At 37.0% G+C, this 23,739-nt stretch overlaps 1 protein-coding gene across 8 annotated transcripts in view; it reads right to left on the bottom strand.

Moving 5' to 3' along the window:
* DENND2B (DENN domain containing 2B) overlaps positions 1–23,739 on the bottom strand; it is a 154,345-nt gene that overhangs the window by 27,896 nt on the left and 102,710 nt on the right. For all 8 annotated transcript variants that reach the window (XR_014025107.1, XM_081317602.1, XM_081317603.1 and 5 more), the window contains 9 exons: positions 23,124–23,339; positions 22,150–22,246; positions 21,049–21,093; positions 17,976–18,160; positions 15,658–15,767; positions 14,624–14,693; positions 7,078–7,155; positions 3,573–3,713; positions 928–1,076 (listed from right to left, as the gene is read on the bottom strand). Coding sequence is in view for 7 of the 8 variants with exons in the window: in XM_081317602.1 (XP_081173728.1) it covers positions 928–1,076; positions 3,573–3,713; positions 7,078–7,155; positions 14,624–14,693; positions 15,658–15,767; positions 17,976–18,160; positions 21,049–21,093; positions 22,150–22,246; positions 23,124–23,339 (1,091 nt within the window). In the remaining variant the exon portion in view is untranslated. The remainder of the gene's footprint in view (positions 1–927; positions 1,077–3,572; positions 3,714–7,077; positions 7,156–14,623; positions 14,694–15,657; positions 15,768–17,975; positions 18,161–21,048; positions 21,094–22,149; positions 22,247–23,123; positions 23,340–23,739) is intronic.

The raw sequence follows: 23,739 nt of genomic DNA, 5'->3' as shown, positions 1-23,739 counted from the left end.
AGATTAGGGGGCTTGCTACTGAAATCCAGAAATACAATATTCTAAGATTAAGGAGCGGAATAAAAAAAAACATACACCTTTTTAATATGCCAACCCCTTTGATATGGCAGCAATGTTCTACTCTGGAGAGAAGTGTTGTCTATTTCCTTTTCTCTTAATACTCTGCAACTTCTCTTTTACTAAGATACAACACATGCATCAATTTTTTAAAGGAAAAAGGAGGAAGATGAATATTCTACTTTCTGAAGCTATCTGCTTCTGCTTTATACAAAAATAGTCTTGGTATTCTCTGAGGATTGAAGCAAAATTTTGCATATATTCCTGCTGACAAGTAATTAGCAGAAAATAATAATAATAATAATTTTATTTGTATACCGCCCTTCTCCCGAAGGACTCAGGGCGGTGAACAGGGCAATACATGTTAAAAGACAAGAATACAAAAATTAAAAGAGATTAAACAAGATGCCCAAGAACTATAACAATAAGTTAAATAGATAAAAAGCAATAAAAACCCAAACCCATCGCCCATCAGGCCAGGCCGGCTTGTTCGAACAGGTAAGTCTTTAGGTCGCGCCAGAAGGAGCGAAGGTCGGGCACCATCCGGAGCTCAACCGGAAGATGGTTCCATAAATCCGGCGCGCCCACAGAGAACGCCCTCCCCCTGGGGGCCACCAGTCGACATTCTTTGACCGGTGGCACCCTGAGGAGGCCCTCTCTGTGGGAGCACACTGGGCGGAGGGAAGTTGATGCCAGCCGCATCAACGTATCCATATTTTTTAAAAAAGTATCCATATTTTTTTAAAAAATGAAGAGAGACGTGATTATAAGGAATATTATGCAAGGTAATATTCTTTTAATCTTTTTGAATCACTAAGGATTTTCTACTGAAATCTCTATTGACACCCATGGAGTTCTTGAATGGCTCACCTGAGTTTATCTGCTACAAAGATTACTCGTCGCTCCAACAGGAGTGAAGCAAAGATTCTGATGATCTGCCGTATACTCAGACACTTGAAAAGGCACTCAAAGTCCACATGTTCCAGCCGAGAATCCATGGGTCGGCGAAGCTCTATCACCTGAATGTATTCCACAATCACAATTGACACTCAAATTAGCTTGATTTTAATGCGGGGCCACAGCCCAATTTTATTCTCAATTATTCTATAACAGTAAAAAAAAAACCAAAAACCAAAACATTTCTCAAAGTATTTGTGGGGTACATGAGACTTGGATAAAGAGTTTCAAAATATTATGATCAGATATACAAATGTCACAAAATAGGGGTTAGTAAATTCAGCAGAGGGTAGCATTAGAGGAATATCTTGGCAAACTAGGACAAATGGGCAAAAGCTAGAAAGATGTATTTCAAAAAGGACAAATACAAATTTCTACATTTTGATAAATATATATATATATCTCAAAGGATTGGTCTAAGATTGTGGAGTGAACCAATACTGGACAGCAGTACATGCAAAAAAAAAAGCAAAAACATCCGGGTGCCCTAATGGATCACAAGGAATATGAGGCAATAATGTAATGATGGCATCAGCAGAAGAATGTCAATTTTTTTTAAAAAAAAGTCATAATTCCTCTTTATGAAATTATTGGAATTAGTGAGCAATTATTGGAATTAGTAACCAGAAGAATATGGGATACATGAGACTTTTTTTTGGTATCTAAAGGACTGATGGCACAAACTCTTTTAGTGTTGTTCAAGGAACAAGGAACAAGAAACAATATCTTCAGATTACAAGGAAGCTTATATCAGTTTGACATCAAGAAAATTTCATAATGGCTAGAGCTGTTCAACAATGGAGCCAGCTGCTGTAGGAGATAGTGGATTCTCTTTTGTTCAAGCTGTTCAGACCAAGGCTAAATGATAATTTGTTTGGGGATGCTAACAGACTCCTTTGCTGGGAATATCAGACAACATGATCTCCAAGGTCCCTACTGACTTTTACATCCTATCGTTCTGTATTTCTGAGTTCTTCTGTCTAAAAGACTCTCAGCACAAATGTGATGGCAGGTATTGGCTTATGCAGTTGATGAAAATACAGAGAATGAAACAAGGGTTCATTGCATCATTCACCTAATATGATACATAAAAAGGTAAATGTAAAGGTTCCCCCGCACACGCGTGCTAGTCGTTTCCGACTCTAGGGGCCGGTGCTCATCTCCGTTTCAAAGCCGAAGAGCCAGCGCTTGTCCGAGGACGTCTCCATGGTCATGTGGCCGGCATGACTAGACGCCAAAGGCGCACGGAACGCTGTTACCTTCCCAACGGAGTGGTCCCTATTTTTCTACTTGCATTTTTACGTGCTTTCCAACTGCTAGGCTGGCAGAAAATATGGTACATAAACACACACAAAAGCTAACTGATAATTAAAATATTTTTTTTGCATGATTAGCTTTGTTTCTACCAGAACTTTTACGCATCTCTGGATTTAGTGACTTTGTGATGTTTTAATGCCCAAATAGAGGAAACACTGTTAGCTCTTTAAAACCAACGTCTATGATTATGTGTTGCTCCTGATGTAACAGCCAGAGATGAGCCATATGAGAAAGCACTGAGACTGATTGCTAGCTTGCCAACCTTTGTACAAACCCTGTCAGTATTTTTTTTTCAGTTAATATGAAGAAAGCTTGAAGTATACAGCCACTAGTTGAATACAGATTCAAATTCATAAAAAAGAGTCATCTTACACATTATATACTGGTGAATAAAAATCTTTAAATGGGAACTAAAAGCCTTGGTGGAGCAGTGGGCTAATGCCTCCTTAAGTAACACCAGCTGCCTGCAATTAGTGCAGGTTCGAGTCCCACCAGGCTCAAGGTTGACTCAGCCTTCCATCCTTCCCAGGTAGGTAAAATGAGGACCCAGATTGGTGGGGGCAATAAGCTGACTTTGTAAAAGTGCCGCTTTAGGGGTGTGTGTGAAAGCCCTAATAAGCAGGCATATACATAGAATGAAGGGACGCGGTGGCTCAGTGGGTTAGGACGCTGAGCTTGTCGATCGGAAGGTCGGCAGTTTGGCGGGTCGAATCCCGAGTGCCGCGTAACAGAGTGAGCGCCTGTTACTCGTCCCAGCTTCTGCCAACCTAGCAGTTCGAAAGCACGTAAAAATGCAAGTAGAAAAATAGGGACCACTACGGTGGGAAGGTAACAGCGTTCCGTGCGCCTTTGGCGTCTAGTCATGCCGGCCACATGACCACGGAGATGTCCTCGGACAAGCGCTGGCTCTTCGGCTTTGAAACGGAGATGAGCACCGGCCCCTAGAGTCGGAAACGACTAGCACGCATGTGCGGGGGAACCTTTACCTTTACTTTATACATAGAATGAAGGCTACTGCTAAGCTTGTAAGCCGCCCTGAGTCTTCGGAGAAGGGCGGGATATAAATGGAATTAAAATAAAATAAATAAATAAATAAATAAACTATTAAAGAACAGTCACAAAGCATGCAATCCCTATAGTTGTGGAATCTCTTAAGAATCTACTTTCATTCTTTCCTAGCTATACTATTTTGGAGAATGAATGTTTGCTAGGGCTTTATTTCACGATATATATTTTTTTACCTCATTTCCAGCTCCAGGCAGGAAGGTTTTGACTTTGATTGTCTTTCCAGGTGCAGGGAAAGGTGACTCCATCAAGCTCCTCATAAATGGATAAACCAGAGCAGCAGAAATTCCTCTCCTTCTTTCGACTTCATCTAGGATCTGATCCATTACAATCAAATCAGAAGCAGGAAAAAGTAAAGCAGTAGCAAACAGCTGTGTACTAAAGGGAATGGGAGCTCGCTTTTTCGTTTCTATTTAAGATTCTATTCCCTTGGGTCATTTTATACAAAGTTGTCTGCTATTTTTAACATTAAAATGAAGAGTGCTGGCATCAAGAAGGATCAAGGTTTTCTCCTCCTCTGTCTGTAATCTTCTTTCTCTTGATGCACTTCAGTCCTGCTTGTCCTCTCTCAGATATTTCATTCTCTTTTTCCACACTCTGACCACGTACCGGTCAATAAGGCAAAGTCCTAGGTGTGCAAATTCTAGGCAGTGCTTATTTCAGTCCAATTGACAATTTGAAATTTCACACAATTCTAGTACTGTGAACTATTCCACGGAAAGAGCTGCTCTCCTCAGAAAAATTCTCTGCCATTCCCTGTGACATCAATATGGAAAAGATGTTTCTAGCACTCAAAATATTTATACTATCATGAATCACAATATACAGTAGGATTTTTAATGGATGGACAATTCTTGAGTCATATGACTAAATAATTTACGTTGCCTGTAGGAGTGGAATGAATCTATTCCAAACTCAGAAAATACAAGTTTATTTTAAACTTGTTTGTCAATTCAAGTCTCACCATATTGCTACTAAGTGCAGCCTGGTCAATATGAATTAGTTAAAAAACTGGACACATAAAATGAATGGTTTCACCATTGTTGCTTTGCTCTTTTTTAAAAATCATTTTATTTAATTTTATTTTAACAAATAACTAAAAGCACAACCAAGAAAAAAAGGGAAGTGGAAAGAAGTGAAAGGGGAAAGAAAGACTTATAAAAGATGTGTAAAATTGAAAAAGAATTTCTAGGATAATGTCAGATTAGAACATGACATTAGTTCTACACATAAAATAATCTTTACTATTATTGAAATCAAAGCAATAATTATCAAAGCAATAATATTTAGATCAAAAAATGCTGGTCTCAAAATCTATTGTGGAACTTAAAAAAAATTCAACATGATGTAGGGAAAATGTTAATATTGCAACTGCAAATTGTAAAAGCAAACTGTACAATTAACAATTGCAAACTGCTTCAGTTTAGGCACCAAATGATAGCAAAACTAAAGTTTATGAAAAATATTTTGAATGATTTCTTGAAATTTAAAAGGAAGACATTTTCATTCTTGCACATATTAATAGAGTTTTCCCAAGTCTTGTTAAATACGATTTATAAAAAAGGAAATCTAATAAACTTCCCCAAAATATTCTAGACCAGACATGTCAAACTTGCGACATCATGTGACATTGCACAACATATCGGAACTTTTCCCCCATTGCCGGCAATGGGATGGGCATGTTTTCCTTGTGACACATCCAGCCCGTGGGTCGGCAGTCTGACACACCTGTTCTAGACTATGTCACTACTTTCTCATTCAAAAACATGGAGATATAAATATCTTTTAAAGAAACAATATATTTATAGTTCCATTTGCAAAGCTTAAGAATACGGATATATTAGGTAATTATAAAAGTAAACCTATAATAAGCCCTTATGCAGATCATAAAACAATGATCATAAGACTGCACAGAGGAATCTCTGGCTCAAAAAAAGAAGGCTAGTCTATTATTATTGGAGGAAGATAATAAATTGAACTGCTAATATGAGTTAAAGAGTTAAAGAACTTTTTTCAAACTAATTTCTAATAGTTCTTCATTCTTTATTCACAGCATGTGATACCAGTAAAGAGTTTACGAGATGATTGATTATTTGAATTTAAAAAAAGCAATATAGAATAACTCCTCAGGAATAGGTTTTTTTCATTATCAGATTTTTAAAGCAAACTGATGAAACTATTAATCCAAGCAATGGATGAGATACAATGAGGTCTTTGTGGCAAAATACTTTTATCTCTTTGCTTTATAAATAAAAGAATGATCCAATTCATTCACAGGCACACACTGGTCTATCTTTTTACTGAATGTATATAACAAGCTTTTTATGGTTATGCCTGGAAAGAAGTTAAATATATCCTGATCAGGCTGGATTTGTCCTGAAAATATGTAAGAGATATAATATCAGATATATCTTGAAAATCTATGAAAATGTATATTATATTCTGAATATAAATTAAAGGAAGTTGTATTAGAAGAAGATGAGCTTGTTTTTAAAACTGGGACAAAAACATTAATAATTTGCATTATGTTGATGATATTTTGATAGTTGAAAAAATAAAGGATCTGCAAGGTATATTAATAAAAGTCGAGCATAGTGAACAGAATGGGATTAAAATTAAATATAACGTCAATATATTTAATAATAAACCTTAAAATTGACAATGAAGTTATCTAGGTAATCAATAGCTTCAGACTTTTAGGATTAGAAAACAATACAGAAGCAGTCAAGAAATATGCTATAGACTAATACATGGTAGAGCAATTATGAAGACTTGGAAAATATATTTCAATGCTATGATGTACCGTACCTACAATGACCTACAAAGATCAGAGTAGTTCAAGCAGTGGTATTCCCCGTGACACTGTATGGAAGCAGATGTTGGACATTAAGGAAACAGGTTAGCAAGCTGGATAGACTCAGTAACAGAAGCAATGAGTCCACTGTAGACCAAGTTAGGGATAGATCATCATGGAGAAAAATATATCTATGTATTTGACATTGTGTCAAGATTCCAACTAATGGACTCAAACAAATCAAAACTCCGAGGTTCAAAGAACTTGTTTATTGGATATATAATATTGGCATGGTCAAAAGTGAAACCAACTCTAAAATTTCCCCAGGAATTTCACCCACAAAGCATCAGATTAACTGAGCTTCTAGAGTTTTGTTTCAACATTTGATCCCTAGTTAGCAATCTGTAGCATAGGGTAGGGGAGAAATTACTACATAGGACTTGGTAAATTCTAAATCAGTGTGCATGCAATTGTTTCTTTTGGTACATTATTTCAGGTAGTATAAACTGTAATCCTACAGTTCTATAAGCCTGCAAGCTTGTGAATATGCAGTAAGCCTACAACCATGTCCTGGGAAAAGGAACTCTGTGCAACTATTAAATCTTCTGGTAATAAACAAATAATGGGTTAGCACTTTACCACCCAATCATTTCACATTTATGTACCAGAACTGCAACTCAACCAAAGTAACTTTAGGAAACAAAAAAGCATCAAGACCTGTATTTCAGACACAGAAATAATACAACATTCCTTGATAAAACCACATAAATGATGCGGCAAAATCATCCCAAGATACTGTTACCATCCATCAAGGAAAGAATGTTCATTCTTGAACCAAAGTTTTCTACAAGCAGCTAAACAAAGACAATGCTGAAAGACCAGCTTACCTTGGAAAATAAGTCGAAGCAACCCAGGCGGCTGATGACACAATATACTTCAGGCAGGCGTGGTCCTTTTCCACTTGGCTGCCAATTTGAAAAAAATGAGATGTGAATCACCTTTTAAGTCATTTATAAATATGATTCTGCTTTCTGCATACTTTTTCTGTCATTCTTCATCAAAGTAGTCACACTGCTTTCCCTAAGATGGAAAACCAATTACACGAAGAGCCCTCTTTTCCTGTGACAACTGCTGTACAATCGAGATACTCCAGCATTCTTCCAAGTCAAACCAGGCACAATTACAACTTCTGCAACTTGGAACCTAGTTACATTTTTTCCTTGGCACATGGAAGGAAGCCATCCAGACCACTCATGAGGAAGATTGAAAAAGCGGGATAAACGGTAGTATCATTCTGTGGTCAAATGTAGTGTGATAGAGTTTGCTGCTTTGAACTTCATTAATGAATATGCATGCCGAATCCACAAAATATCAGAATCCATAACAGAGCTCTTACACCAATGAATACAATCAGGAAACAGTTATATTTCAGAGGACTGATTCCAGGAACCAAGGCATGGTCTAAATAGGTTGGCTTTATTTTCCTTTTCTTGCCCAACTGTGCAATCACTATGAGGACAAAATATTGCTTGCTTATATATATCCTGTTGATATGGCCCAGGTTCAACAAACAAGGAATAATCAATCCCTTAAGGGATACTTCTGTGTTCCTTATTTTAGATACAACACTTTCCCTTTTCAATTAAATCAAAAGCTATGGTGAATTTAAACAAGAATCTTGTTGTTAAACCCCCCCCCCTTTTTATGGCTCTTTCAAAAGGTTTTTATTGTCAGTGAATACCCTTGGTGATCAAATTATTGCATATGCTCTTTGCATATAATTCAGATTAATGTTTTAAAATGAAGAGCTTGAGACGGTCAGCAGGTGTACAAGCTGCCACAGTAAAAAAAATCATAAAAACTCTGTGTTACTAAGTGAACACAGATGAATGTATTTCTGGATCAAGACCTGCTGCTTAGTGGACATCATATTTCTGAAAAAATAGGATCCTTCTTTGTCCATATTAGGTATAAAAAGGCCTTCTAAAAGCATCAAGTGATTATATCCAGCATGTGGGATTTGGGTTAAAATCATTGTGTCAAATCTGCAGGAATGTTGAAAGCATGCCAGGCGTCCTGGACAGCTACCAGCTAAGAGCTATCTTCTTGAGTGCCAGTAAAAACACTGCATTCCTGGATCCTATATAATAGCAGGAACAATGCTCAAAGTTTAATGAAAGGCTGTGGCCCCCTATTTTTTTCAAGAGAAATATCTTAAAATTTATAATGTCACTTTTCTTTTTTTATTAAGTATCTTTAAGTCTCAAATGTCTCTTCCTTCATGGCCTGTATTTTAGTTAACTTCCTTTTACCAATAACATTGATTCATATTGTGTTTACATATCATGATGACAAAAGAATGGAGCACGTTAGAGTGGAAAGGCTTTGGACTGGCTGAAACCTTTACTTCTATTAACTCTGTTGGTGGTGGATGGGAAAAGCCATTTGATATTTTCAGTTCTTTCTAAATCTATGACTCTGGGAAAAAATAAATAAAACAAGATCTCTTCAAGTTCACTATTTCTCAGATAAGTTTGTTTTCCCAAAACAAAGCCTTTTTCATATTTAAGCAGACCAACTGGTTGGATTGTAATAAAGTTAATGTGAGTCATTTGAGTTCTGTAGTTACAGGAAACCTGCATGCTGTGATCTTGATTAGTATACTGAGACAAAGGAGACCTTTCTACCAAGGTTCATCTCCAGATACCACAAGATAGCCACCTTTCTGTGAAGCCTTATTGATCCAGCGTAGGAGGGCTCAAGCAGAAATGACCTGAATCTGAGGGCAGATTCATGCAGCTCATCTGTACATGGCTAAATTCATTGGTTCTGCTCAGATGTTTTCATATAACTTCCTTGGTCAAATGAATCATCTGAATTACTTCCCATTGTATAATATAAAGTTCTGTGCATCCCACTTACTCCTACTAAAGTGAGTGAGGCTGAAGCATGTCAAACAGCCTGTGTGGCCATGGGCCATCCAAATTATCCACTTTCCACAATTAAGATGCAAAACACAATGAGATTTCTTATTACATGATCAACAATGCCTAGGACAGCTATAAAGGGTAAGCTTTGAATTTCCTGTGCAAATGAAATTAATATAGTCTTGAGCACGGGGAAGCATATTCCCACAAAATTTAGTTAGCCATTCTTCCAAAAAAGATACCATACAATATTACCAATAAGAAATATCGTGGCAATTAATATATACAAAGCTAATTCAGTATACGTAAAGGAAGTATATGGTTTAATAAGATTAAGAATATTGTAAGCTTAAATGGATGATTTATTTTTTAATTTTAATTTTACTTTTAAAATTAGTTTTAGTCTAATAGGAATCATTTTCTAAAATTCTAGTTTTACAATATTGCTACCAAATATTTAAAAATAACCCAATCTATTCATTACAGTAAATCTATTCTAACAGTAACTGTTAGAAACTATTTCTAACAGTTTTGCAATCATTGTTATTGTTATCCATTTTAGCAATGAGAAGTGGTATGATATACCAACAATAAAACCTCTTATCCAATCCTCTGTAATATTTGGAATAAATTTAATATTCTTCTTCCAGTGTTCCTCCCCGTTTCATCTCTATTTCTGCATTAAATTCTACAGCCACTGAATGATGACTTTTTATTTATTCTGGATTTGAGTCATACCTTACCAATAATTTATAAACCCAGCCTAACAAATATTTCAAATTATACACTATAAGGTTTATTAATTCTGTCAAGACTCTCGCTATTTCCTCTTGTTTCTGTAGTACTTTTAGTCCTATGCTATCAATCTGAAGGTATCTAAACCAACCTTATGACCTTCTAAAATAAAATCTTTATCTTATTGGTACTTACATTTTGCAATCTAAATGAGTTATTAGATTTTTACTGAATATTTAATAAAAAAGTAGGCATGGTATAGGAATCTGGACATACTGTACTTTTTTTCTCTATTTGTCCCAGACATTCAACAGATTACTTATTATATGAACGTTTATATATTGTTTATTCCTGCCTGTATCAAGACAGAGCAATTATAGGTAAGGATCCAATGTAGTATTTCACTTAAATAAGCAGGTTCCAGTCTAGTTTAATAGTTCTGCCTTGTAAAAAAAAAGACTCTGGAAAGGCATGAAATACCCAATTAAAGAGTCTTTGTGCTAAGTGAAACCAGTAATTGTTCATTAATTGAGTAGAAGCTTCCCAATGATGAACTGTATAAGTCACCAGTGCGAAACTCTATACAATCTTTGTACTGTTGTCAACTTTACATAATAGTAAATACAAACATACACCCCAATCTATCATCAAAATCAATTTTTCCCGCCTGGAAATATCAATCTTTGATTTTAAATAAGGAAGCATTTCATATTATAAAACCTTACAATAAAACACCCAGTAGTTAATACTTCTATTTAAATGTTTAAAGGTTCTTTTAAAATAATCTATTTAAAGTTGACTCAAACCAATCTTCCTGTAAGTCTATGAGCCTATCCCTTCACTCAAGATGAATAGAACAGAACAGAACAGAACAGAACAGAACAGAATAGAATCTGGAAGGGATCTTGGAGATCTTCCTAGTCCATCCCCCTGCTCAAACAGGAGAACCTGTCCTATACCATCTCAGAGAAGTGACTGTCTAGCCTCTTCTTTAAAATCTCCAGCGATGGAGAGCCCACGATTTCTGGAGGCAAGCTGTTCCACTGGTTAATTGTCCCCACTGTCAGGAAGTTTCTTCTTAATTCCAGGTTGCTTCTCTCTTTGATCAGTTTCCAATCATTGTTTCTTGTCCTGCCCTCTGGTGCTTTGGTGAATAACGTGACCCCCTCTTCTTTGTGGCAGCCCCTCAAATACTGGAATACTGCTATGCCTCCCCTATTTCTTCCTTTTCTTTAGACTAGCCCAGGCATGTCAAACTCACAACGTCATGTGACATCGCACGACGTATCACGACTTTTTCCCCATTGCCATGGGGAATGAAACTGTGGGGACAGTTACAGTATGATGCATCTGGGCTGTGAGACGGCAGATTGACATGCCTGGACTAGCCAAACCCAAGTCCTGCAGCCGTTCTTCATATCTTTTAGTCTCCAGGCCTTTGATCATCTTAGTTGCTCTTCTCTGAGTTTTTCCAAACTCTCAACATCTTTTTTGTGATAGGGTGACCAAAATTGGCCGCAGTGTTCCAGGTGTGGTCTTACTAGGGTTTTATAAAGCGGTACAAATACTTCACGTGATCTTGATTCTATGCCTCTGTTTATACAACCCAGGATTGTATTAGCTTTTTTGGTTGCTGCTGAACATTGCTGGCTCATAGTCAAGTGATCATCCACTAGGACTCCAAGGTCCCTCTCACAGTTACTGTTTTAAAGCCAGGTCTCACCTAATCTGTACTTGTACCTTTGTTTTTTTTCTTCCTGCCTAAATGTAAAACTGCTTTTTTCCACACTGAAACTCATTTTGTTGGATAGGGCCCATTGTTCAAGTTTGTCAAGATCTTTTTGGATCCTGAGTTTGTCTTCTGGGGTGTGGGCACAAGTGTTGTTGTCGGAGTTCCTTGTATAAGAATTTCAACATGGATAAAGTCTAATCCTGAAAAGCTTCTTCAGAATTAAATCTCACTGTTTTTGTTGAAATTAGATACAATGTTATATCTGGAACTCTTTCTTGACCTTCATTACAGATAAAATAAGTACAGTAGGCTGCTTGCCTCTTAATATTGGTTGTGGGACAATTAAAGGCTGAGAGCTATTGAATTCTTGTTCTGTTTGTGGGCTTTTGGGATGCATTATCTGACTCCCATAGGAAAAAAAGGCTTGACTAGCTAAGCTTCTGATCTCATCTAGCAGGGGTATTTCTGTATAAGTAAGGAAATACATTATATAACAAGCAAAGCAAGAAAAAACTTCTAGGGATCGCAAATAATTGCTACTTTATAGATTCAAGATACCAGGAACTCCTATTAAAATTTAATTAATTAGAACTACAGACTCAGCTATACAAACAAAAGTATAGTAGCCAACCAGAAATCAAAGTTGAATTTGTCAAAAAGACATTTAATGGCACTCATCAGAACCACCTTAAAGCAATTAATTATGTAAAGGCAATAAAGCATTTAGTTATTAAATGAGACCATGCTGTATTATTCATACTTGCAGGAATCTGACAACTGTACTTGTCTAACTGTATTTTTTTCTGAAATGAAAATATTAAGCAAAAATTGGACTGGAAGTAGAACCTGACAGTGCCAGACATTACTTAACATAAGAGTGCCAACATTATTTTGTATCCCTCTAAATTATGCACTTATTACAAATTCAGATCACATTGCATAGATCAGAAAGCATAGTACGAATGTACATTATCAGAAGGAAGAATAAATACAAGACTAAGGTTCCCCCGCACATGCGTGCTAGTCGTTTCCAACTCTAGGGGCCGGTGCTCATCTCCGTTTCAAAGCCGAAGAGCCAGCGCTTGTCCGAGGACGTCTCCGTGGTCATGTGGCCGGCATGACTAGACGCCAAAGGCGCACGGAACGCTGTTACCTTCCCACCGTAGTGGTCCCTATTTTTCTACTTGCATTTTTTACGTGCTTTCGAACTGCTAGGTTGGCAGAAGCTGGGACGAGTAACAGGCGCTCACTCTGTTACGCGGCACTCGGGATTCGACCCGCCAAACTGCCGACCTTCTGATCGACAAGCTCAGCGTCCTAACCCACTGAGCCACCGCGTCCCTTAATACAAGACTAGATAAACATAAATAAATAGAAAGCTTGGTATAATAGCAGCAGTTATCTGCAGTTCCACATGCTCTCACGGTGTCCATGTGGTCCTCCATCTAACCCCACCAGCATTTTTGCCAACCTAGTAAGTGTCCAGAATCCATTGTGAATTGCTCCACTTGTGTAAATTATCAATCTTTGCTGCTGCAACTATTCTAAGAACCATCCAGAGAGAGCACTGTATCATCACATGAGGATATGCTTTCTCATTTCTCTTTAGGTTTTCTCTAGAAATACTCTATTCTGAGTTATATCTGCCAAACAGAAACAGAGACTCAGGGAAAAAAATACCCTGCATCTTGGAAAGTTAAATTATCTTATTTGTGTCTTATTTATTTTTAATTACAATATTTACTATGAACAGCATTTATATGGTACCTTACAGGACACTATCAATAGTTGTAGTAGTAGTAGTAGTAGTAGTAGTAGTAGTAGTAACAGCAATAATAATAATAAAATATTCAAATACAATTCCTTTGCCAAGAAAGCTGGGTTTCCCCTCAAGATCATAAACATTAAGATTTGTATACAGTATTTACATAACAAAGAGATAACATACAATGTCTTTTGGTTAGCTGGCTCATTATAGAACTGAAAGGAGCTATTTTAGGTTCAGTACAAGATCTACAGTGCAAAATGCAAGTTCAGCATCCATAACAAATGGTTATGATGTCTCTGCTTAAGTGCTTGTAGAACCCGTTAGCTTCTCCTTTTCTGAATAGATCATTTCTCTGTTCGTGGAATCTGATTGAAATGTTCTCCCCTGAGACAGCCACACTTATCCTACTAGACCATCTTCTTGTTTAGCAACCTCAGTCTGTTCTTTAAATGAAAATCAAAATGATTGCTAAGGTGAGCAATCTGAGCGGTTAGCCTGGATTGATTACAGGAAAGTCTATGACCTGAATGCCACACACATGGATCTGTGAATGCCTGACACTATACAAAGTCAACAGGAACTAAGAATCTTCCTCAACAACTCAAAGGGACTGTGGAAGACAACACTAGAAGTCAATTCAAGACAGCTCACACAAGTGGCCATCAAGTGCGGTTGTAGTATATACCAATGTGATACACTGTTCCTGCTCCTGTTCTGCATAAGTTTGAATCCCCTCAGTCAGGTAATTATAAAGACTGGAAAAGGATACAAATTCAAGAGTGGAACTATGATCAGCCATCTCTTCTACATGGATGACATCAAAATCCATGTCAGATGAATCAGTGAGTCGCTGTTGTTTACATACAACACATTGTTTACATACAACCTGATGTCACCCATGTAGAGGAAAAGTCTGATCCTAATTTCACTCTTGAACTTGTATCCATATCCAGTCCTTACAATTACCTGACTGAAAGAGTTCAAACCTGTGCAGAAGAGCAGCAAGGACAGTGCATCACTTTGGTATATGCCACAGCTGCACTTGATGGCTACTTGTGATCTGTCTTGAGTTGTCTTCTAGTGTTGTCTTCCAGTCCCATTGAGTTCTTGAGGAAGATTCTTAGTGTCTTGTTGTATGTGAGAGAAAGAGAGAGATTAATAAATAAATAAACCAGCACAAAACCTTGTAATATTTTTCTTTTTGAAACTATTGCCGTGATGTGCTTAGCATTCCAGAATTTAGTACTTTTAAAAAAGACTATAATACTCACCAGTAATCTCCTGCAGTAGCCAAACCTTCTACTGCCATCTTCTCCAGTCAGCATGAAAGAGAATGTTTCACTGCAACAAAAATTAGTACAGGTTATACTCTATTACTAAACATAGGGCCAAGAATACCTCTGCTTTTCCTTTAATTTAATCTTTTTTTTTCAGGTTCAGATGTTGTCGGATATCTTCTAATCAGATAAAACTTCTGATTTATCAACCTTATTTGTTCAGGTTTTGCTATTAACCAGACAATATGTACACGTGTCAATAGGTACAGTATTGAAAATGAGAAGCAGTGAGGAATTAATTTTAAAATTAATTCAATTTTATTACTATAAAGCTTATTACTAAACATTAAGTAAACAGAAATATAGCAAAAGTAGAAGTGGGCAATCCACAGCTCACACATAGCCCTTTTCTGCAGTCCAGATCTGCTTGTTACAGTTTGGCCATACTATAGTCTGGCCGCGATCAGCAAAAAGTAAAACAGATGTGTCAAGCCTCAAAAAACATTAATATTAAAAAAAATCCTTTCCAATAATAAAGTCAAAATGGGAAAGAAAAAAAAGAGACAAAAATCCCACTTGTACTTTAAATCCCAATGCTGATTGTCTCCTGCAGATTTAAGTTGCAAAAATAATGGTAATAGATAATAATTTAAAAGCAGTACAATCCTAAATGGTCATCTGTACTGTATATAGCATAAACTACTTTTAAAAAAATCTATAGTGGGGAAAAAACCCCTCACAGTTTCAATTAAATCCAAGTGAAATAATTAACAGTTGCATTAAAGTTACAACTTTCAAAATATATTTGTTCAAATATACTGAAGTAAATGGTAGAATGGCTTGAAATCTGGAAAAACCTCATAATTCTGTTCCTAACTTTTCATGTGAGAAACTGGATGGGGAGGAATAATATAACAGAAATTATAGAGAGATGCTAGTAGTTTGCTAGAGTTGAATACAAGGGTAAGCATTATGCAAGCTTGGTTACTTGGAAAAGCTAGTATTGTGGTGATAGGAGAGCAGTTCACCTGTTATATTCAGATACTGGACTCCAGTCCTTGGCATCTGGAAAACAAAACTGAGGAATGGCTTTGAGTCGCTCTTCAGCTTCACGAACTTGTTTTGTGGGTCTTTCTAGCTGTTGATTGAACAAATCAACACCAGCAGCATTCAGCACAGACTCAAATTAATCTTTTGAAAACAACACTAGGAATTCAGAATTCAACAGCATGATTCTCCCTTCCTCTACAGATAGCTACACTCACCATTTCTGTAAAAATTAAAGAAAATCAGAAGCCAAAGTTTCAGGTTTAATGATTTCACAAAACAAAGGGAAATAATAGAACCAAATTTTTCAGTAGTATTTTTTAGGAAGATGCCAATAATAAAAAGATTCCATATTTAATACCGTTGTCGGACCCAAGATGGTGGACAGGCAGCAAAGGCTGTAAAGAGCTCCTCCAAAAGTAAAAGCTAATACCATTGTCACTCATCTATATAAGACTTTTTACTACACACACACACACACACACACACACGTGTATGTATGTATATGTATGTATATATATACAGTATATGTATGTGTGTGTATATATATATATATATATATATATATATATATATATATATATATGTGTGTGTGTGTGTGTGTGTGTGTGTGTGTGTGTATATATATATATGTGTGTGTGTATATATATACACACAGAGAGACACACACACACATACATATATGTTTATATTAATGATGAATGTATTTAGCAGTGTTCCAAATACCATAGTAGAAACAGACCTAACAATAAATGAAGTAAACAGATCTCATGACAGTAATACAGGTAATCCCTGAGTTATGAGCATTCACTTAATGTTCGTTTGAAGTTACGCGATCAGCGTCCCCTACTGTTTACGAGCAAAATTATTAATATTGCAACACCATGGCAGTAGTTCGCCCTTACAAGCGACCGCAGTGGTACTGCAATATTCACCCTATTTCCACCCTCTCCTCAGAACTGCTTCCCCCTCCCTTCTTGCAGCGCCGGAGTCACTTACCTTGCAAAATCTATCTCCTCTCTGCCACAGTTTTTTTTCCCTTTGAGGGAGAGGAGAGTCGGCGTGGAAATGCTTTTTGCACCAACAATGGAAGCTCCTGGGTGCCATAATATCGCACGAGTTCAAACACAAATTCTCTGCAAAAGACATCGTGGCCCACGGAAGCTTCCATTCTGGGGGGGGAAGGGAGTGTTTGCTTCATTTGCATGCCTATGGGGCAAAGCGTGGAATCGGAGTCGGCCAGGCACAGGAACCAATGCCGTACATGGCCCGGGTGTGCTGCTCACACGCACTGGCCTTAGAAACAGCCACGCAGAGCTTCCAGTCTCTGTCAGGTCTCCGTTGGGATAAAAAATATTTCAACACCTATGGTGTGCTTCCAAACACAGGGATTGGCTGCGTTTGGAAGTGCTCTCTAGGCGCTGAAACACTTTTTATCCAGATGGAAACCTGACAAGAGACTGCAAGCTCTGTATGCCTGGAATGGGGCGCTTGGGAAATTGAGCCTTCTGTTCCATTTCTAAGCACAAACGGGCAGCCACGCAGAGCTTCCAGTCTCTGTCAAGTCTCCATTGGGATAAAAAGTGTTTCAGTGTCTATGGAGCGTTTGAAATATAGAGCGCTTCCAAACGCAGCCAATCCCTGCTTTTGGAAGTGATCCATAAGCGCTCAAACTCTTTTTACCTGGATAGAGACTGGAAGCTCCGCATGACTGCCAGTGGGGCACTTGAGAAATGGAGCAATTTGCTCCATTTCTAAGTGTGCATATTTGCGTGCATATGGAGCTTCCAGTTTCCCCAAGGTCTCTGTCCTGTTGAAAATTGTTCCGGCAGTGGCGGAAAGGAGTTGGGGGCAGGAGCAAACACCGCAAGAGTTCAGGCTCCCATGCTCTGCAAAAGAGGATGGGTGCCTGAACTTGCGTGATATTAAGGGCACCCAGGAGCTTCCATCAACTCTCCTCTCCCTCAAAGGCAGAAACCGTAGCAGAGAGGAGACGGATCTTTTCTAGGAGTCTGGCACAGCAGGAAGGGAGGGGGAAGCATGAGGTATCTTAAGTGGGGCAGGGAGGCCTTGGGGGCCTATTCCATCACTCCATGGCCTTTCCCACCTCGAGATACCTCATGTGCACTTAACAAACTGTGTGCATCTTAACGAGCAAGGGAGTGATCTCGTTAGAGGTACAAGATTCACTCCCACAAGTTTTCGAGTTAAGAATGGAATGTGCAGCCTCCATTAACTCGTAACTCGAGGACTACCTGTATAGAAATGACTCATAATTAAAAGGAATTCTTACTTTTACCTTTGGAAACTGATATGTGACTTCAGGAAGGTATGTATTTTTAGAGGGCTTCTTCTTAAGAGAAACCACCACAAAATACTCAAACAGTTCACGTTCCTGCCATTCAATTAACTCCAGTTCCAGAGTTCGATAACTAGGAGCCCTCTTTAGCATTGACTGGATGTGTACAAGCCTTTGGGTATGAGCTGGAATTTCCAAAAAACAAAAAGCATTAGCTGGTGGTTGTGTGAATCATCTGAAATTGGGGGCATTTTGCATATGTTAGAAGTCCTTGAAAAAAAACATACAGCATCAAAACCAAGCATGTCCAACTCATGTCTCAGGGGTCACGTGTAGCCTGTATCCCTAGTAATGCAGCCCCACAAGAACATAAACTTGATAATTGTTATGTGAAAATCCTCTTCTCTCTATGGAGCCCAGGTAAGCCAAAAGGTTGGACACCCATGATCTAAATGATTAAAACCCTCAATCTACACAGCACCATATACTGTATAACAGATGTCATACCTAACATATCCTAATCAATTTCTTAATTAATAAATATAAAAATAACTTTATAATAAATAATACATTCTATATTTTAGTGATTTTCTTTACTAAATACTAATAATTTATACATTACTAATTATGAAATCATTTCCAGATTTCTGCATCTACTAACCTTGCTATGTTTATGGACAATCTTATTAAACAAGACATGTATGCACATGTAATCTATAGATTATTTTTCACACAGAACTATAGGAACTGAGAGGTAGTTTGGTGTTGTGATTAAGGCACCAGACTAGAAAGACTGTGAATTCAAGTCCCTCCTTAGCCATAAAAGCTGTTGTTGTGGGGAAAATAGGAGGAAGTTGTGTTGGATATTTTCATTTGGTTTGAGTTAATTGTAAAAATAATAAAGATGGAATACAAATAAAATAAATTGATTGATTGAACTTAGAACTCAAATTCCACAAAACAAAACAAGCGGGAGTTAAGACTAGCTCAGGGACACAACACATTATGGAAACACTGAAATTTCAAAATAATTTTCCAGCTGGTTAAAAAAACAAATGGGAATGAAGAAGAAAGTATCTCTCCAAGGTAATATAAGTCACATGCCAGGATTTATTAACTGCAGATCAGACATGTAGAGACCAGTATTTCAGTTTTATATGATCATTTTGATGGTTCACTGATTTTATAGAATATCTGCTCCCTATACATTGCAGCAAGATCCAGCAAGTAAATAAGCAAGATATAATTTCTGAGGACAACTAGTAACAAAAATATATAATACTATTTTAATAATGTCACTCCATAAAATTAGCCACACATTTCAAGTTTTCTGCTGTAACTCAAGTTAAACATACCATAGTGACTGGCATCAATCTCAGGCAAGAAAATTTATTTGAAATAGAAGAAAGTCTGGCACTAATTGGGAAAATAACTCCATAAAAATATATTTACTGGCCAGGTGAGAGAGTGTTAGATAGATCTGACAGGCGGTCAGCAATGACATCAAAAACAGATACAGGGAAGGAAAACTGCTTGTGCCCAGTAATTTCACAATGTTTTCATTTTTAAAAAAGAATTCTAAAAATGGCCAGAGTCAATATGGAAAAGTCGTCTTAAAAATCAGTCCTTCAGATTGGGAACTTTCTCTATGGCTAAGAGGCTGCACAAAGACAGGACTAGAATATTGCTGAAAAGCACGTGCTCACAGCTGAGAAGAATTTAGTCCAACTCTTAGTTGAGTTTAGCAATAAATTTGTTTTTACCTTAGATCAGGAAGAAGCCATGTGGAGCTTTATCCTCTTTTTGGCAGTCCCCCCCCAAAGGCCAACCTTTCCACAAGTTCTTGCCAGTGACAAATACAATGATTTGATGTGCTATATGTTGTAAAAAAAAGTCTATGATATTTAACACACCTGTATCATTTCCTGTAATTATATCTATTAAGAGGAGAGGAGGAATCCTAAAACCTAAAGGGACTGAAATGTTGGCTCCTTGTGATGTCAATACTATAATGGACCCCTGCAAATCAAAGGCCAAAAATAATGAAGTATTTTCATAAAAAAATATTTTCCTGCTTTAAGGGGTTTCTTTCCTTTCACTGTATAACAGGGGGATAATAATACTGGTAAACTTCATACGTTTACTATCATGATTACTAATACAGGACTATAAGTCTTGATTATATCCCAGAGGGTTACAGAATATGTGCAGGGAACTGCTAGAGTAAAGGAAAATGTATTTCATTTACAAGTCATTTCAGTTGGCATAGGCAAAATGTTTTGTGCGTTTACGAAAATTTCATACTACTAATTTCTGATTGCCCACGTTATTAGTTAAATAATCTAAAATTTAGTATTAAAATGAGAGCATAGTTTAAATGCAAACAGCAGGTGTCATCGCTAGAACAATATAATTCAATATTGAAGCTGTTGTCCCTTTGAGGGTTTGTATTTTTAAGACTGCAGCATTAGCTGTTTTGAAGCTGGACAAGATCCAGAATTTTCTGCAGAAAATAACTATTAGCCACCAAACAGCAAGTGAGGTTGGGTCCCAGACATGTCTGTTTACAAATATTTCTAACTCAAATATATCTATTTCCTACTCCACCCTCGCAAATAAAAATGTTTTATGTATATGAAGCTCAGAATTCCATTTGGCAGATAAATGAATTATTTCTTATCCTTTGCAAAATCTGTTCTACCCTTAAAACTGAGGTTTGCTTTCTTGGAAGCATTTTGCCTCTTTGATCTAGAGTTCAAAGGTATTTGATTAGCATATTTTGAAACAGCAGCAGCACAAGGTGAGTTAAATATTGTGACTTAATACTCAGTATATTTTAAAATAACTGAAAGAGGTACAAACAATTGTTTCCGATTATACAAAACAACATACAAGAGTCCATTTCTTTTATCCCATTGCTATTTCTAATCAAACCAGTTCTGGTTACTTTTTAATATTCTAAAAAGAAAAAGAAAATCTGTGTTCTCTGAGGGGAAAAAAAACTAATCTTGTCCCCAACCCAATTTCATTGGGTCATAATGTAATTAGGAAAAACAATTGACGAATTTCTCACCTTTAAATCTATCGTCTGAATCACTCTCACTCTCACTGTTTTCATCTGAAAAAGACAGGAGGATTCTGCTATTAGCAAAGATGCACTGCAATGAACACGTGCCAAAACTTTTCTTTGTAGAAAATGATTCATGATTTGCAAGTGTTTAAGAAAAGACAGCTTGAGCATGTCTATGCTGCATTTAGAAAACTCTTGGATGTTTCTCATCCAAATATTTAGGTATTGAAAGAAGTTGTGCAACATCTACATTGTAAAGAGGAACCATTTAAAAGTTTAAATTGGCTGAGTAATATCAATTAATGATATGAAAAATGCCAGTTTGAACAAAACATAACGGCCATCACAGTAGCCAAACTCTGATTCATTCCCAGCAAGCAGCTTTCAAGACGTTCAAGGAAGAGGTGTACACTCTAGTTAAATGCTCTGAGTCAAGCAAACAACTACACCCACACCACCAGCTGCTATGAGGAATAGCCACATCTACATCAGCACTACCACACAGCTCTCCATCATGAGCAGGATTAAAGCTTCATCCTAAAGGTTCATCCATGTAGCTTGGGAATAAATTTCATTTGGAGTTTCTGACATTTCTTCTACATTGGCACATATATACACAGGCAGAATTCAAATAAAAGTTATAGGCAGAATTAACAGATATTAAAAAAACACACTGAAAGGTCTAGTTAATAAATCCTGCTATTGTATTTATGTGTTTCACACAATAAATAGATAATTGAATATATTGGTTCACCATAAGCACGCTTGTGGACTACCACTGCAGAAATTAGTGGACAAATTCCAAGGTACAATGAAAAACAGCTGCTCCTCACTACACAGTACAGATTTGTGAAGTTATACTAGCTTTCCCCAGGTTACTCCAGCACTAATAATTGGGTGTATGTAAAGAACTGATCAAGGACTTGTGTCAGAAAATATAACTTATTCATATATCCCTCACATGCAAAGAAACAAGCATTTAATCTTACAACTTTGTGTTTGTCATAGGAAATATTGGAATCCGAACTACCTAACAAATTACAGTAATTTCTGTAAGTGATAATCAACACTTTCCTATAAATCCAAAAGATTTCTGTGCTATACCTCGCAGTGATGCTGTTTCAATATTGGACATTGAAAGCTTCTTCAATCTTTTTTTCCCTCTTTTTGCACTATAGATAGAATTGATCCTCTGCACCAGCTGTAAAAGAAGCAAAGAACCATTGGCATACAGAAATTCAGGACAAACATAAATCAAGCAGAAATTCTCTTTCATTTGAAACTGTTATGATTGTTAAATATAAATATGAGAAACATATTTTCATATATTCAAAATTCATTCCAAAAAGATTCTAAAATAGGTGTTCCAAAATTCAATAGAGGGACATAATATATAGAAGTGACCCAAAATGTAGCGTAGACTAAAGACTGACCTTACTTGTTTCAAATGATTTCCAGCATTTAATTTCACTGATAGATTGCTTGATTGATTGTGTGCCAGCAAGTTGGTAAGATAGACCTTCTCCAGGATGATCTGTCCCAAATCTGGACCCTCAGGTCTTCCAATCAACCCCCCCCCAATCAATTCAATTTCTCTTACTGTCCTTTTTTTTCTTTCCTTCCATTTTCCTAGTGTTATGGACTTATCCAAATAATTATTATGCATAGCCATATTGTCCCTATTCACATGGCACGTTTAATTAGATAGCCTCTCTCGTGAACACAAAAACTAGATCAGTGAATCCAGCTAATTAGCTTTCAATTAGCCACAGATAAATTCTGGCTCTTTGGGGTTAAATGAATATGAGGCATGTCGTTTGAACAGCTGATGGAGAGTTATTTGGATTCAAAGTAGGAAAGGTAGTTTACATTCTGGAATAGTTATTCAGTCTACAACTGAGAAGGAAAAGTGTAAAATAACCCAACAAATACAGCACAGAGCTTACTTACAATCAATAATTCAGAGAGAGAGAGAGAGAGAGAGAGACAGACAGACAGACAGACAGACAGAAAGAGAGAGAGAGAGAGACAGGGAGATGAGGAGGAGGAGGAGGAGGAAGCAGTAGCCATTACTGTACCTTTGGGACTCTGCGAGCCCTGCGCACAGATAGAAGTTCACTTGTAGTACTCAAACTGTCATCATTCAGGCTAGAAGGAGAGGAAGGGATGCCAAGCTGGGCCAGCAAGAGCATATCATCATGGCTGTGCCTCTTGGGTAAACGTGGCAGGCGATGGCTTTTCCTTTCTGACCAGTTTCCAATTCGTAGGGACTGGCTGCTAGGCTTTAAAGGTAGCTACAAAGAAAAATAAAATAAAATTATAGCTACTGAAGATAATGAGAAGGCCTGACTGAATTCTTAATTAATAGAAAATAAAACATGTTGAATATAAGTTAATAATCTGACACAGCTGCTAAACTGCTGCATTAGTTTTGATTGATTGACTGATTAATTGATTTCTATAGCCACCCAATTCAACCAAATGACTCCGGATGGCTTAGTTTTAAAATAATAACTCAATTTAAAAAACATTAAAATTGTAAAAACACCCAAAAAATAAAAAAAATACAAACAATAGCCGTGATGATTAATCAGCTAATACTAAAGCCAAGTAATGAGGCCTTTAACACATTCTGAGCCCCAGGCCTGAGTACATAGCCAGGTTTTTTAAACTGTGAAAGGCCAATAGGATTGG

Source organism: Vipera berus (genome assembly GCF_964194415.1).
Source record: "Vipera berus genome assembly, chromosome: 1".
Classification (NCBI taxonomy): Eukaryota; Metazoa; Chordata; class Lepidosauria; order Squamata; family Viperidae; genus Vipera; species Vipera berus.
The sequence above is the reverse complement of the archived record's forward strand: the minus strand, read 5'-3'. Positions and strand labels throughout refer to the sequence as shown.